Source organism: Vulpes lagopus, chromosome 7, assembly GCF_018345385.1.
Source record: "Vulpes lagopus strain Blue_001 chromosome 7, ASM1834538v1, whole genome shotgun sequence".
NCBI classification, from domain to species: Eukaryota; Metazoa; Chordata; class Mammalia; order Carnivora; family Canidae; genus Vulpes; species Vulpes lagopus.
In genome coordinates, this window is record NC_054830.1 from 122,879,830 (window position 1) to 122,897,866 (window position 18,037).

The window sequence follows — 18,037 nt, forward strand, 5'->3', positions numbered from 1 at the left end:
ATTGCAAATTTACTGCAGTAATCTTAGGAAGGTTTGTTTTTGAATCCAAGTAAAAACTTTAATGAAAGAAACACCTATGAAATGAATCCTAGTCAGTTTACATGAACTCACCTTTGTTACAAAATTTTGCTTGAATACTTTAATCTTAGAAAGATAATTTCATGATCTATTTTCATTTGAATAAGAATATACCCTCACACTACAGGACAGAGGCAATTAAATCACAGCTCTGCAGTTTCATTTCCTTTTCAAATTATCTCAATGATGTTTTAATAGCCTTTAATAAATACATTGTATAATAACCACTTAACCAATTCCTGGGTGAATTAGAGTCAATTCTTATCAGTCACACTATTAATGTTTAAATTTATACATTTTCTCTGGAAAAAAATTACAGAAAGTCTTGAATGCCATGTATGGTAAAGAAAAAAAAAAATCACTTCTAATAGTTATTCTGCCTGACCTGATAGTTCAAATATGTTATATGTTTCAGTGGAATATGAACAAGCTAAATGATTATTAATTCTTCACTTTGTCATTTACTAATTTTGTGATACTAGGAACCTTATTTAATCTCCCTGAGCCCACTTCAAATTGTCCTGTAAAAGGGGAATATATGTAAGTTAATGGGCAGCTGAGAGAGGTTAATGAGAAAATCCATATAAGTCATTTAGAAATATGCTTAACATGGAGGACTCAATTTGTGTTAAGTATAATTATCAGTAGTAATGCAGTAAAAATGATTAATTTACATATTTTATACCTTTAGTATAATAATAGAAGTTACTCTATTTTAAATACATGGTTTTATTAAACCCTTTGGTGGACATTGGTATGTAATTTTGATAATGGTTGCTTGTAGTACTTAGGACAGTGAAGTAGAAAACAAAACTGGTTTTGGCATATTTATTTTATCAGAATATCTCTCATTAAGAGAGAGCAGTACAATTTTTTAAGTGTCACAAAATTGAAGGGACACAAATACTTTTTAATTAATAGGCACTGTGCTTATTGCTGTGTGGTAGGACAACTTGACGACAGGCACAACTCAAAAATCATATTAAAAAAAAAGCTTGAGCTTGAATACTCAAATGGCAGTATGAATACGATTCCAACCCACAAGTTATTTTTAAAGTTGTCCTTACTGTTTTTTCTCTGCTTCAATGTTCCAAATAAACTCCCCATTAGTTAAGGTCTTTATTAAAGGAGAAAAGCTTTTGACATTCCCAAGGATATTAACTGAAAATAATATAGACTGCCTCAGAGTATGAGAACTTACTAATAGCCAGTTTCAACGCCTCTATGATTACTGTGTCTGATAAAAAGTGACAAAATATTAGTCAAATACAAAGTGACAATGATGAGGCAATAAATGACCAAGATAGGGTTCTAATCGATGTAATTAAAGATGGGAGTGATCCAATTATTAAAACAGTAATTATTAAAAAAAATAAAAAAATAAAACAGTAATTATTGACTATAACTTACGATTGTGTAGAGTCCAAAAATATTCAAAAATAAAATGTTCTAACATAGAAATATGCAGTCAACATAGTAAAAATTTACTGCATCAAGCGTAACTTGATGCAGTAAACTTTTTTCTATTTTTATCCAATTTTGAAATGAAGATTTTATTGGCTAGCAAACATTCTCTACAAAAAAAGTAAAATAGTTATCGTTCAATTGAAACTAAAAACTTGCTTTAAATTCCTTAGAACACTGGGCTAATTATTATTAACTTACAGTATGGAAGAGTTGGATGAGAAGTCATTCTTCTGACATTATTAATGGCTTTCTTAATCATCTGTTAACAGAGAAGAATCACTCTTCTATAGTTACAATAAAATGTAGTATTAAAAATAAATTGTGACAGGAAATTCAAATAACATTTATTTGTTTACTTTTATGTGATTCTATAACTACCATTATGGGTGCTAAAAATACTAAACATAACAGAATTTAAATAGCTCAGCTCTCTTATATTTAAGTGTACATACATTTTCTGCATCATTGACTAAGCTCTAAGAACAAATTCACCTTGAGAATTTAGTCTTACCTCCTTTCTTGCCAATTCTTTTCTGATCCCATTAAATTTATTGGAATAATCCTGAATAGTACAAGGTTAAAAAGATAGGCAGAAGCATGTGAAAAAAAAAAAAAAGAGGTAAACAGAAAATTGTATAAATTTTTAACTGGTAGTTTGGAACTGTTTATCCATTTTAAAATCATGCTTTGAATGATTTAAGTAGCCTGTCAAATAAGAATAAATATGCGAAATTAAAGAGATAATTTTAATAACGTTTCCTATTTATACAGCACCATAACTACAATTATATGTTATCCTAAATTTGTAGCATCAGTCTTGAGTAGATTTTTCACTGTTGTTGTTGCTCTTGTGGATTTAAACTGTCCATGAGACTAAAGTTGTGAGTAAAGTGGAGATTGGGTAGGGAGAGAAGAAAGCAGGCAAGGAGAAATGGCGAAGGAAAGAAACACTAGAATATGTTTATGGTTGTAATTATATTGCAAAATAGCACAGATTGGTCTTAACAAGGATTCTTTCATGTTAGAATTAATAATTCAATAAAGCAATAGAAGAAAATATTTTATTAATTCTCTACAAAAAAATGAAAACCTGCTGAGAGTTACTTCTGTTTAGCAAACTTGATGTTGCAATCTCATGTTCCTTTTAAAGAAATGCCTAAATATTCCTATTCTTTTACCTTTCTTTCTGACTAAATAATCAAAGTAGAATCATAAGTAAAAAAAAAAATACATAAACAGGTTTAATAAAGTTTCTAAGCGCATATGCAGAACACTACAGAGAAAACATAACTTATTTTATAAGATCCTTATAAAAAAGAATCCCTTTATTATACTGGTTTCTTCTTTTTGAGGACAGAGTAGGGCCAATCAGATTAATTATGCTTACAAATCACAATGTTCCCCTCTAAAAAGATATCCTTCTAAGATGGAGATAGAAAGAAAATTCAGTCCTAACAGGAATGACAAAGGTATATTTGTATGTTATAATGCTCTGGAGTAAAAACAAGTATTTTTCTGAGTACTGACTGTATGCTAAAATGCCATTCTAATTAGAGATCATAAATGTCTGAGGCAGGCATAATCTCTCACAGAGTTTACATAACAGAGTACATTAAAAAAGACAACTAAATAGTGAACAGATAATTTCGAAACTGCTACAGGCCATAAAGATGATAAAATGGGGGTGACACATAGAATGACTATGGGTAGAGTAAGGAGGGACAGATGCCTTCACTAGGGAAGCAAGGGAAATCGCTGGGAACATGAGCTGAGATCTGAATGGTTAAAGGAAAAAAAGGATATTTGAAGCAGAAAGAAGGCTAAGGCTCTAACCAGGCAATGAGCTTGATGCTTTCAAGAGACAGAAGGCCACTGTAATTAGAGCAAAGTGAATCAGGTATAGAATGAATAGAAGCTGCAGAGGTTGGCAAGGGTCAAATCACAGAGGACCTTACAGGCAATGTTAAGGACTTGTTTTTTTTTAAAGTTGTACTGGGAGATCTGAAAGTTTTAAACACTGGAGTGACAACCTAAATGATGCTTTAGAAAAGAGCAACTCTGGCCGCTGTATAGAGAACACATGGAGCAAGTGTGGAAGCAGAGAGACCAACAAGAAATTTGTTGTTACTGGAAGAACTGCACCATATTCTCTGAAACTAGAAAAATTGCCCATTCTTTCTTTTTATATATTTTGTATATTCACTTTAAGTTTCCCTTTAAAGGATCATAATATCAGTAGGTTTTATAAGTAAATTTTAATATATCTGTTTAGTTGGACAAAAGTGAATTATAAATGACCAGGTCATTTCATTTGAATAATTATTAGATAGCTCTTCAAATTCTTCAATACTTCAAACACACCTATCTGAAATAAATGAACTAAGAGGGCTTTAATATAAGCTCTACCACAAATCTGAGATAATGACCTAGATTAAATCACTAGACCTTTCTGGATCTTAAGCTTCATCTGAAAAATGATAAGTAGGAGAAATTATAACAGCTATTTCAACAGATATCTCAAAGAATAATAAGGTTATATGAAAAAATAAGGTTATATGAGCAACAAGAACTACATTAATATAAAATAAAATACTATCAGGTATTATTAAGGATGATTAAGTCTTAATCATGATTAATGAGGGCACTTGATGGGATGAGAACTGGGTGTTACATGTTGGCAAAATGAATTTAAATTTAAAAAAATTTAAAAACTAAAAAACTACCTTTGCTAATTAGTTAAAAAAAAAAATTGGTGGGGGGGGGGGGGAGGGCAAGGCAAGAATTCTACAGGAATTAGGGAACTGAAAATAACTTCACCACCAGAAAGCCACTGAAAGAATTACTGGCCCTGGGTTTCTCTGACGCCATATATCATCATTAAGTATTAATAAAAGAATTTCATGGAGGGATAAACATGGATCACATCTTAATCAGGGCTCAAGAAGATCCTGAGACAAAACATAAACAAATGACTATGACTATGTTCCAAATAAAACTTTACTAATAGATAATGAAGTGTGAATTTCATATAATTTTCATGTGTCACAAAATACCATTCTTCTTTGGACTTTTTTTTCTACCACTGAAAAATGTTTACAAACACTATTCTCAAGCATGTTTATACAAAAACAGTTGTTGAGCAAGGTTTGACCCACAAACCAGAGCTTGCTGATGCCTGATTTGTACCAGTAAGTTACAAATAACTTTAAGATAATTTAAAATAATTTCATTATCTTTTTTATATGAAAACATACTATTCTTTACAATCAAAATTCTTAATTTCTAGCAAGTATGACTTACTAAAAAGGTTAAGAATTTTAAAAAAATGTTTAAATCATTCCTCATCTATTAAACTAGAGGGGGAAAAAAAAGACATTTATACACAATTTTTTTTACTTTGTGTGTTTTGTTTTAAAAGTGGGCTCCATGCCTAGCATGCTAGGCATGCTCATCCCATGCTAGACAAGGAACCCAATGTGAGACTTGAACTCATGATCCTGAGATCAAGGCCTGAGCTGAGATCAACGCTCAACCAAATGAGCCACCCAGGCACCCCTATACACAATATATATATATTTTTATACACAATATTTTTAACTTTACGTACCACAGATGCTCCTCTGCCAGTCTGTGTACTACCAAGCCATGGCATGTTGATTGGAGTGCCAGGATTGCTATGTGTATATGGGGTTGTACCTTGCACAGCTGTTAAATCATCACGAGCATGTATAACCAAGAAATCTTCTGATCTACAAAAGAACATCAACTGGAATAAAAGCAACCCATCAGTTCTTCATTTCTTCTGTGATACCTGAAAGCTCTAATATATGATGTTGCATTTCCCTCTAAAAATTTTCTTCAGCTCTTAACTCCTAACTGGTACTCCTCTTACTTTACTCTCTTCTAACCCTCAATTCCTTCTTTTAGGCACCTGCTACCCCTTTTTCACTCTTTAGCCTATCAGCATCCACTACACTTACTTAGAAATATTCTTCTAAAAAATTTTGAAAGCTATAGTTCTGTGGATATCATTATTTTTAACACACCGTTACTGAGTAAAAACAAAGTACAGAAGTACCCTTTGGTTTCCATTTCAGCATCATCATCTACCCAAGTATAGATCTGTGTAGCCAGAATTCCAGAAACATCCAGTTCTTGAACATCATGGCTCGAAGCAATTGCTATGCAGTTTCTATTTGCCTAAAAGAAAAAAAATCATAATTTTTAAATTAAAAAAGTACATGTATAAGAGCTACTTTTAAAAATGGAAATTACAAAATAGCCCCTAGAAATGCTAACTTTAAGATACCACTTTATTTCTTCTCCCAGCACTCTGTCTCCAGTCTCCTAGTATGGTACAGTTTCCCTAAGGTTTGTACAGTTCAGAAATGTGGAGGGAGATACTGGATTGAAGCTCTAGAAGGTAGAAAAAGGTAAGGAAGATAAAAAAAACATAATCTGGGAGACGCTCACAAAGAAAAAGTGTAGGGGGCAGAAAAAGAGTGGGGAAAGTATGTCAGAATAAATCATAAGTGAAAAGTTGGTCAGATTAGGGACACCTAAATGGTGCAATAGGTTAAGTATCTGACTCTTGGTCTGAGTTCAGGTCATGTCTCAGGGCTGTGAGATGGAAGCCCTATATCAGGCTCTGTGTTCAGTGTGGAGTTTGCTGAAGTTTCTCTCTCCCTTTCCCTCTGACCTCTCCTCTGCTCCCTCTCTCTTTCTCTAAAATAAATTTTTAAAAAAAGTTGGTCAGATTAAATGATAAAAATTTTAAACATCTATGAACTGAAACTACTCATCTCTAAAACAGAAAATAAAATGATATGACAGCAAAGAGAAAAGAAGGTTAACATTTCCATATGTAAAATCCTAATACAAACTGAAATGAAAAAATACTCTAGAAAAAAAGATACAATGAGATAAGATATAATGAGGCTTCTCAGAGATAAATCTTCCATAGGTTTCCCCATTTCTGAATGCCTGGTGAGTGACTATGTTTGTTCTTCAGAATAGCTACACACCTATAGTGTCTCCCTCCAGATCAAAAGGCAGATACAGTCCAATAGAGAGGATTTAGGTTCCTTAAACTCAGTATTCCTTTCCTATAATGCAACCCACGCTATGTACAGTTATCATTTGGCCCCTTCTCTAACCACACAGGGAACGAGAGCATAAATGCTGATATTCTGGATACTGTTTCTGCTATTAGTAATAAACTATTTTTGGTCTCTGGCCTAGGAGTCTTGTGTCTTCTCACAGCATCCATTAAACTGAGAAAGATAACTTGTTAGCTTGAATGCAGGGAAAGATCTCAGACCTTCCACAGTTCTTAAGACAGATAATTCACAACTAAACAAGTGGGAAAAAGTTCAATCTCATCACCATTTTAAAATAATGCAATTTAAAGCAAAAGGTATTACTTCTCAGCTACAAATTAAGCAAGGATGTAAAACAATAATCAATCTAGAAGAATAAAAATTAAACAGGTCGTCTTCCTGCACAGTGAACAACAGATTTTATATATGTGGATGATTGTTCATTACTAGTTACTTATATATATTCAAAAAAGAAAAGAAAAAGAAGTTTGTTTTATAGCACAGAATACTTAAAATCACATTTTTTTTTTAAGGGAAGGGAGATACTTGTTGGGTGTAGAAAATAATTTTGTATTTGGGTGTAGAAAATAATTTTGTATTTGTATCTGACATATATATATTATCATAGTGCATAGATACTACAACATGAGAACTACCTGGCTAAGGGGCTGATCCCAAACTTGCCTGTCTTCAACAGAACTAGTCACTGTTCAGCAGTGTGTTTAAGAGGGAAATGAGACAAAGGACACAGGGAAAGATGAGGACAGAATGATAAAGGACCTACCTAGAAAAAAATCAAAGAAAAGAAAGATACAGACTATAAAAATGGAGAACTGGTGAAATGATTACTGAATGTGTAATGCCATAGGGTATTTTTCTAAATAATACTTAAAAATTCTTTTAAAATTAGGAATACATAAAAAGGAGACATTCATACTTAAGTGTATATATGTATTTGTGTGTGTGTATAAATGAAACTGTACAGCAAGGCATTTAGGGAAAACAGAAAATGACTAAAACAAATTTTGAAATAAAGATACATAAATAGGGCGCCTGAGTGGCTCAGTAGGTTGAACATCTGCCTTCAGCTTGGGTCATGATTCCAGGGTGTTGGGATGGAGTCCCCTTGCTCAGTGGAGAGTCTGTTTCTCCTTCTCCCTCTGACCCAACCCCGCTTCTGCTCACTCTCTTCCGTCTCTCTTGCTCAATGTTTCAAATAAATAAATGAAAAATCAATAAAATCAACAAATCAATAAATGAATAAAACAAATTTTGACTTTGGACAATTGTATATCTAAGGCTACCCCTTCTTTGAGGAGCTCAAAGACAGCTTTAAGGAACATGTTGAGTAGAAGACTAAGGAATGTAAAGGAAAAACTAGTTAGGCAGCTACTATAGCTGTAAGTCAATGAAGGAGAATTTCTATAAGTCATATATAAAAGCTTAAATTTGATCTAATATTAATAATCACATTCAACATATTCATATAAGGAAAATAAAAAACCTCTTTGGATTAAATGCTAGAATGTGTTGTATAGACTCTAAGGCTACTGCATATATAAATACTTGATATTCTCTCTGTGTAGTACTAAAACATTATTTTATCTGTTACATGTCCAATAAATTTAATTATCAAACAATATAATCATTTTATAACATAATTTATTCAGAATGCAATTTAGGTAGTGGGAAGTAGCTTTGGGAAAGAGAAATACTAATGCTGAATAAACTGACAAAATAGAAGACATTCTTCAACTATTATGAATACTTAATAATCAAAGAATAAAAAGTCTATGCACTTACTTTATTAACAGCAAAGGCAGTAATGATGTCAGATTCCTTGTGAATAATCCTTGCTTTACCTCCAGGATATCCCAAGTCTGCTTCTATCTAAATGGAAAGAAAGAAAACATAAAAATATAGTGATTTTAGTAATAGAAAAAAAATATGTAATCTAATCTGTCATTTAATACTTGCATTAATTATTTTAAGAAACTTCTTAGATATTTCAAAACCAAAGGCACTATTTTACATGCTAACTATCCCTAAAATAAAACTTATTTGATCAGGGAAATTAAAATTTTTTTCCAGCTTGCCCTCCTATGTATAAAAAGACAGTTGATACAATATACAACTTCATTAATTGCTTATGTTTCCAATAAATTAACTTTAAAGGATTAAGACATTCTAATTATTGAAATAAGATTTTTTTTACCCTATTTCTTAGCCTTGGATAATATTTTATAAATATTACAAGGTCAAAAGGCAAATATATTTATGTTTTGCACATCAAAGAGGATCACTGTTGCATATAAATCTTTTTTTTTTTAACCACCTTTTAAAAATATAAGGACCATTCTTTTTTTCTTTTTTTTTAAAGGATTTTATTTATTTATTCATGAGAGAGAAAGAAAGGCAGAGACACAGGCAGAGGGAGAAGCAGGCTCCATGCAGGGAGCCCGATGTGGGACTTGATCCCAGGACTCCAGGATCACGCCCTGCTCTGAAGGCAGGCACTAAACCGCTGAGCCAGCCAGGGATCCCCATAAGGACCATTCTCAGTTTACTGCCTATAGAAAAACAGGTCCAATACGGCCAGCTGAATACAGTTTACTGACTCTTAGTCTAAAGCAACTTCTAATTTATAAAAGCAAAAAATGAACAAAAAAACAACCTGAAACCCTGAAAATCTCAATAATTTTCCCAGGCCAGTAGTCATTTTTAATAGCTGAATAAACCATAATTCAATGTAGTTTAGATGAGGGAAATATATGTGACCTTCTGTTTACCCCAGAGAAGGTATATATATACTAGGCCTTTGAACTCAGAAGAGAATAGTGTATAAAATCAACATTTACTAAAAAAACAGAGGTAAAAAGAGGAGGCAATTATTAAGAATTAGAAATGTTAATATAGGATATTATTTCATCTTATTTTACATGCCTAACCTTCAATCTTTAAAATGAATTAGTATAAAATGATTCACAACTCATTTTGAAGTGCAGAAGTTATTAATTTAACATAAGAATATAACAGACTTAGCATGTCTGGCTAGCTAGGTCAGTAGGACATGTAGATCTTGATCTCAGGGTTGGGAATTCGAGCCCCACACTGGGTGTCAAGATTACTTAAAAATAAATTTTAAAAAAATGAATATAACAAATATAATTCCTGCAAAGTTTAGATAAGAACATCAACAATGCCTGTCCAGTTTGACTACTAGAACTGAGGTAGCAGTATGTTTTAAAATGGCAAATAAGACTGTTGAATGGCAAAGTTGAGACTTGTAAAATAACCAAAACTAAATAATCCTATGCAAATAAAATTCACAGTCACTAGATGTAAAGATGTAAAATATATTCTAATCTAAAATGCAATCTGATAACAAACATAAAAGAATTTCAGTGCTTGCCAAACATTTTTGTTGATTCAGAGTCAACTTCTTTTCTAAGGAAAATCTTTCCTCTGGTTACAAGAGGCCCATCGAATGAATATAATGTGTAAGTCAAATTCTGTAATTTTATGACAAAATCCCAATTTAGTACCCTATCTGCCTGGTATCTGAAGCATACTAAGTGTCCACTACTGGATTCAGAAGAAATTAGAAAGACAAATGATATTTTGCAGGCAACAGAGGAGTGTGTTAGTTGCTGGTAATAGATAGGTGGCAGGAAATATATTCATTTTACCTGCAGAGCTTTTTCAAATTTTACATGGGAAGAAAGCTCCTGCAGGCATAAACTTCAAAAACCTTCTTTAATGTGAAAAATACATTCCTGTCCTCTCATTACCTAGATGTAATAAAACATTAGTTCTTAATATTGTGGCCCCAAGATTACCTAAAAGAGAATCATCTGGAGAAAGGGGGAAAAGAATGATGTTTAGTATCTCAAAAGCTTATGCATATTTAATTTTGAGAACAATGGTAAGTGGTAGGAAGTGAGATTAAAGACCAGGCAGGATTCAGTGTACAGATGGCCTCTTAAGCCTTAATAAAGAGTTCAGATTTTATTTTAAAGCTAGGAAGCTACTACAGGGTTTAGGTAATTCTGGATGTTGTGAGGTCAAGTATACAGGCTGTGAGAATGGCTGCCAGGAAATCAGGTAAGAGACTACTTTAGCAGCTGGAGTGATATGGATTTGATTAGGGCACTAACATTGGTAGTACTGTGGTTGTGGTTGGAATAGGATAAAGTTTGCTAATGGAGTGAACTTACAGTAGGAATAAAAGAGAAAAAGAAAGGATAATTTCTAGTTTTCAGACCTGATAACTGTGTGAGTGAAGGTAACATTTAATGAGACAAATGTGAAGAAAAAGTAGGGATTTGGGTTAAGATTAGAAGATAGAAAATTCTGTGTTTTGACATTCAGGGTGAGGTAACTATCAGATTAATAAAGCCAGTCCAGAGTTCAGGAAATGAATGGACTAGAGAGATCTGACTTAAGAGTTATCATTTAAGAGCTAGCTGTTGATATTTAAACCATGAGATAACTCAAAGAGAAGTAAAGACAAAGAAGAGCAAAGGTTAGAGAACTAAGTCCTGAGACACCCAACGTTTCCAGATGGGAAAAAGATAAGCCAATTTAAGATGGAGTAGTTTTTGAAAAGAAATACTTACAGAATAAATTAATAAAACAGAAAACATTCTGATAGAACAGGAAATATTCTCCAACTATGAATCCTTAGTAATCAAATATGATCCACAGAAACCAAGTGAAGCAAATTTCAAGAAAGTAGCTGAGGTTAACAGTATCAAAGGATACTGAAAAACTGAATTAAAGGAAGACAGAATTGACTACTGAATTTACCATCCTGGAAGTCAAGGACGAGTGATTAGTAAAATCTCAGCAGAGTGGACTGGAGATAATACTCAAGTAGATTAGAGAGACAGGTGACTATTGGTGAATAGGGAGGGAAATCCACTGGGAAGATTCACAGGGGCATTTGACTGAATTGATAATGTTTTATTTTTTTTTAAGATTATTTATTCATGAGAGACAGAGAGAGAAAGAGAGAGAGAGAGAGAGAGGCAGAGATACAGGCAGAGGCAGAAGCAGGCCCCATGTAGGGAGCCTGATATGGTACTTGATCCCGGGACTCCAGGATCACGCCCTGGACCAAAGGCAGGTGCTAAACCGCTGAGCCACCCAGGGATCCCCGGTAATGTTTTATTTCTTAAACTGGATGGTCCCTTCACAAGGTTTTTGCAAAATTCATCTTTAAGTCTTCTTTAATGATTTTATAGGCAATTCTACAAATGAATTTTCCTAGATAGGGAATTACATAAATGGAAGAGCAGACAGATTCAAAGGTAGGTCTTTCGGTTTTCATTTGAAAATAAGACAATAAAATATATTTGCTTATGCTGAGAATAATCTAAGAGAAAGATAAATATTTATCATGGAAGGAGGGAAGATAACTACTGAAGCAAAGTCCTTGGGTAGATAAAGAGGAGACTGACTGGAAGATCTGGTCTTGGGACAAAAAAGTGACAGTTCATCTACTGTGAGAAAAGGCAGAGCAAAATATCTACATATAGAACAGAGGTTAAGATTTGGTGGTAGAAGATTAGTTTAAATCCCATGCATTTATTTTGATGGCAAAACAAGGTCACTGGTGGGAAACAGCAAAGGAATATTGTTAAGTTTGAGCAAATAGGGCAAAAATGGGGAAATAGAAGAGAGAACAAGAAAACAAATTCACTACATAGCAATTTATTTTGATTGTTGGAAAGTTTAATTTGGGATTTGTGGCTATATATTTTAACTAAGGCAAGCGCCCATGATTTGTGCCTTTTCTCCATCCACATTCAGCTAATGTAGATAAAGGTGTCACTAGCTAGACCCAAGATCTGACCTTTACTGCCTACTTGCTTGGATTCACTGACCTTTGTCCCACATTTTTCTTTAGGCTATCCTTTCCAGCTTATCTCTTAACTCAGGCAAACAGAAAGCAAAACTGCCCTTCCAGCAACAGCACCTGCCCTGATAAGACCTCCAACCAGCCCAGACCACCCAGACCAGTGTGATCTTAACCCCTGACTCCTGCCTGCACAGATGGACCACAGAGTTATCTCTAGATTGAGGATGACTGCTTTTACTTCACTGTAATACTAATAGCTCCATCAAAGAGTAGCACAAGCCTCATTTACATAATAATATGTATATAGGCAAGTTTCCTTAAGACCTACACATGTCCTTATGTCCCTCTGCACAGGATGACCAGGCTTCCCTATCTAAATATTCATTATAATCCTAAGTAAAAGCCATTTCCCGTGATCTCCTTATTTGCTGTAAATAAAGGTTTCTTTGTGTGACAACTTAGCCTGCTGTTTGTGACTCACCAAGGAGGGAAGCACGTTGCTTTGGTTATAACGGCACAGAGTAGAAAGGAAGTTGCATTTAAACAAGTTTAGGACATTTTTTTAAAAGGTTTTTTAATTCATTCATTTGAGAGAGAGACTGTGAGAGCAACAAGCAGGGGGAGGGGCAAAGAGTGAGGGAGAAGCAGACTCCCTGCTGAGCGGGGAGCCTGACATGGGGCTCTATCTATGGACCAAGATCCAAGGACCTTGGGATCATGACGCGAACCAATGGCAGACACTCAACCCACTGAGCCACCCAGGTGCCCCAGGTTTGCGAATTTTCAAGGCAAATACAAAATAGAATAGCACAAAAGGGATGAGGATTTTTGCAAAGTATTGATCATAATAATGATGGATCATGAAATCTAAGGTAGGAAAGGAAGTGGAAACATGATGTGGCCAGCTAAAAAAAAACAGAACTTGCATGTGGTGTGAACATAATTCAATTTGCTAAAGGCCATACAACATAAAATCATAGTTAAAAAAAAAACCCCACAATGAATATGATGGTCACAATGTAAACTTTAAGTTTAATGTAAACCCTAATGTAAGGTTTTCAGGCCACGCTTTAAAATTTGATTGGGCTGGATATGTGAGTAAAAATAATCCAAATACTAGTGCTAAAAGAGATTTTAAGAGATGTGCAGATCAATATCTGTATATCCAGCCATTCCATTTCTGGGTATATATCCAAAAAAATGGAAAGCAGAGACTTAAACAGGTATGTTTATATCGATTTAATGTTCACAGCAGCATTATTCACAGGGGCCAAAAGATGGAAAAAACACAAATGTGTATCAACAGATGAATGGATAAACATTATATGTGATTTACACATAATGGAATACCATTTATCCTTAAAAGCAAAGGAGATTCTGATACATACTACATACATACCTCAAGATGGTATGCTAAATGAAATAAGACAATCACAAAATGACAGATATTGTATGATTCCACTTATACAGATACACAGAGTAAAAAACTCATAGACAGCAGGATGGTGGTGGTGGGCTACTGAGGTGAGATGGAGACAATGGAGAGCTACTATCTAAAGTGGACAGGGTTTCAGTTCGGGAAGATGAAAAAGCTCTGGAGATGGATGGTGATGATGGCTGCACAATAATATGAGACAGAGACTCCCAAGCAAGCTCCACACCCAGTGCAGAGGCTGATGTGGGGCCTGATCTCCTGACTCAGATCATGATCTGAGTTGAAATCAAGAATTAGACACTTAACCAACTGAGTTACAGTCACTACAGACACATTTCTTTAAAGATATGGACTACTAATGCTCACTCAAGAAGATAATAGATCACCTGATTTGCCCTTATTTGTTAAAGAAACTGTATTTGTAGATAAAAAAAAAAAAATTCCCAGGCCACCTGGTTTCTCTGGTGAATTCTACCAAACACTTAAGAAATAATACTAATTCTACACAAAATTTTCTAAAAAAATTAGAGACTATTTCCCAACTTATCCTATGAGTCCAGCATTAGTTTAAAACCAAAAAAAGAACCCCCAAATATCTTTAAGAATATTAACCAATATTCTTTAACATAAATGCAAAAATTCTTAAAAATTTTAATAGATCTACCAATATATAAAAAAGATAAACATACCATGACCAAATGAAGAGAATGCAAGGCTGGTTTAACATAAACTAATCCATCCATTTATTTGGCCATATTAATGGACTAAAGAAGAACCATATGAACATCTCAATAGTGGCAAAAAAATTAATTAAAAATTTTTAAAAAAATTTTAAAAAGGAGACAGAGCTGGATCAATCACTGATTAAAAGCTTTCAACAAGCTAGGAACAGAAAGCTCCTCAACCTTATGAAGGGCATCTAAAACCCTATAGATAACAGCATACTTAATGACAAAAGACTGAATGCTCTCCCTCAAGATCAGGAAAAAGATAAAAATGTCTGCTTTTACCCTTTATATTCAATATTGGACTGGAAGTTCTAGTCAGTGCTGTAAGATAGTGAGAGATTAGTATAAAGAAAAATTGACTAATGGTCCATGACACATATATGTCAATTGGTTTTTTAAACGGAAGAAAAGGCAATTCAGGGGAGGAAAAGATAATTTAATCTTTTCAGAAAAGAGCGGTGAATAACTGATACACAGGTTTGTTGTTGTTTTTTTTTTAAATAACTGCAATCCATACTTTGTATCATTTTTAAAAACCTGAACCAAAAAAATTTTTGGTAGAATTTAAACAATGCCTTTGTGTTGTGATTTCTTTGTAGGGCAGAGCTTTAGATGCCTTTTCCATTGGAAAGTTGTGGTAGTGGAAGTCATCTTCACTAACTGTAAAACTAAAACTTGAGCAAAGCAGGAGAAAATCTTTGTGACTTTTAGGTTAAGCAAAGATTTCTTAAATATGGCACCAAAAAGAATGTTCATACACAGAACAAATTTTGATGAGGTCCAACCTATGCATTAAAAACCTCTCAGTTTAAAACAAATTGTAAAGAGAATAAAAAGACATACAATAGGGTAAGAGAAAGTATCTGACAATTAGCTATAAGACTTATATTTAAAATAAACTAAAAACTATTAAAATTCTATTAAGAAAACAACCCAATAAAAAAAAAGACACATTTGAAAAGACACTTCAACCAAAAAGTTGTTGTTGTTGTTTTTTTAAGATTTTATTTATTCATGAGAGACACAGAGAGAGGGAGGCAGAAACACAGGCAGAGGGAGAAGCAGGCTCCATGCAAGGAGCCCGATGCAGGATTCGATCCCTGATCCTGGGATCAGGCCCTGAGCCAAAGGCAGACAGACCCTCAACCACGGAGCCACTCAGGCGTCCCTAACCAAAAAGTTAGAAGTCATACAAAAGATAAACAAGCACGTGAGAAAATGCTCAATGGAAATTAAAACCACTACACACCTACTGGAATGGCTAAAATAAAAAGGCTGAGCATACCAAGTGTTGGAGAGGAGGTAAAGCAACTGAGATTTCATGCACTGCTGCTGGCGATACACTATGGTACCACCATCCTGAAAAATACTTTCTTAAAAAGTTAACCACACACCTACAATGCAATCTGGCCATTCTACTCCTAAGGATTTGCACAAGACAAATGAAAGCATATGCTCATACAAAGAGACTTATATATGACTATTCTTACTTGTATATGACTATTCTGAGCATTCTTATCTGAAATAATTCTGGAATGGGAAGAGCTGAAGTGTTCACTAATAGATACAAAAATAAACTACGGTACAGTGATACAATGAATACATCTCAGTGTAAGCAATGAGTTGCTGAAATACCTAACGTGGAGCAATCTCAAACTAATTATGCTACGGAAAAAAAGGACATACTATATTGATTCCATTTACATAAAATTCCAGAAAATACAAACTAATCTATAGCACGAAAAAGCGGATTGGTAGCTGCTAATACAGGAAGAGGGCAGATGTGGGAGAAAAGGAGGAAGAGGGAGATTAAAGTTTTGGGAGTGATGATTACATTCATTTTCTTGATTCTGGTGATGGCTTAACCGGTGTATACATATGCAAAGATCAGTAAAATTATACTTTAATAAATATGTGCAGTTATTTTAACTCAGGTATACCTAACAGCTGTTTAAAACAAAATTGTAGCAGACACCTGGAAAATTCAGGCCAAAAATGGTTATGATGTTAACTCACCAACCAGAAAGACTACCTTTTAATGTAGTGTGAGGACTATAGAAACACCACATTATTAACATCTTATAAATAGTGTGAAAAGAGAAATCTTTGGATAAGAATTCATAACATACAGACTAGTAATTAATGATTACCTAGGCAAGGACTTATTGTTAACTGATTGAAAGTTTCAACTATATTCTTTCAAAATTCCCAAAGGCCCGTAGATATTTCCAAAGTATGAATTGCATAAATTTATTTTGCCAAAGTTTGAGTCATAACTTGACAGCTAATCAGTCTTTTTTACTAAATGTATAAAATTATTTTTCCTTTTTTTACCAAAAGATTTTCTTTGGGAAAGAACTGGCAGTGGAAATCAGTAGCCTTAAAAACTAACTTTTGAGAAATTTTTCCCCTAAAAATGACTTTGTTGAGAGGGTCTTAATATCAGAATAAAAAAACCCATGAGTCAAGTATCAACTTAACAGAAATCATATTTAAATGTACAATCACAAAACATTTGGGAGATATTTTATGATTATATAAACTCCTACAATTTTTGCTCTTGTTCTCAAGTGTTATGAGAAATTGCTACACATTAAGGCCAGTCCTATATGCTATTCCTACCAGAAAAATAAATGTTATGTAATAGTATTTGATATATTTTAAGGAATTAACATGACAGGAAAGCACGTTAACTTCAAAAGTGACACGGGAAAAAACAGAACAATACTACCATAATTCTGTAATGGCTACTGTGATTACATTTTATTAAGATCTTCAGTTGTATTTACTTTGAAAAATCTGTAGCCAAAGCAGGTTACATTCAACTCCCTTTAAAATTGCATTCTCTTATTATTAAAACAAATAATTTTTATGATTGCATATTTAAGTTGTGGAAATTAAAGAAGAGTAATTTGAGAGAATAACTTCATTGCACTGGAAACAAAGTCCAGTTCAAAGCTAAAATGCAAACAATTTGTTTTTCTTGTTAAAGAATGCAATTTCTAATTTCAGTTGAATGATATTTTGTACCTTATTGATGTTTGGCTCCTCCATCATAGAATTTTTGATGGTTTCACAGTTGTCCTCTAATGACTTCATCAAGAAAGAATAACCACATGACAAAGAGTAAAGACGAGATATAATACTGGGGATATGTTTTTATATTTTTAACCAAATTTACTAGAAAACAAAACTGGACTACGTTATTACTTTTAAATATCATACATCTTAAAAGAAGCCTGTGTAGGGGTGCATGCTTAAGGGTTAGGGAAAACTTATTACCTCAGAACTCATTAACCATCACCATAAATTTTATTTCACCTCCAAGAAATTTTAACGGACTTATTTTGAAATCTTAAAATTAAAG

The 18,037-nt window shown here is 33.5% G+C and overlaps 1 protein-coding gene across 6 annotated transcripts in view; it reads right to left on the reverse strand.

Moving 5' to 3' along the window:
* Positions 1-18,037, reverse strand: part of DMXL1 (Dmx like 1) — a 125,268-nt gene that overhangs the window by 12,944 nt on the left and 94,287 nt on the right. For 2 of the 6 annotated variants that reach the window (XM_041761052.1, XM_041761049.1), the window contains 6 exons: positions 17,701-17,763; positions 8,448-8,534; positions 5,624-5,745; positions 5,153-5,294; positions 2,057-2,107; positions 1,744-1,804 (listed from right to left, as the gene is read on the reverse strand). In XM_041761052.1, coding sequence (XP_041616986.1) covers positions 1,744-1,804; positions 2,057-2,107; positions 5,153-5,294; positions 5,624-5,745; positions 8,448-8,534; positions 17,701-17,763 — 526 coding nt within the window. The remainder of the gene's footprint in view (positions 1-1,743; positions 1,805-2,056; positions 2,108-5,152; positions 5,295-5,623; positions 5,746-8,447; positions 8,535-17,700; positions 17,764-18,037) is intronic. The other 4 variants (XM_041761054.1, XM_041761050.1, XM_041761051.1 and 1 more) reach the window with 3 other exon arrangements.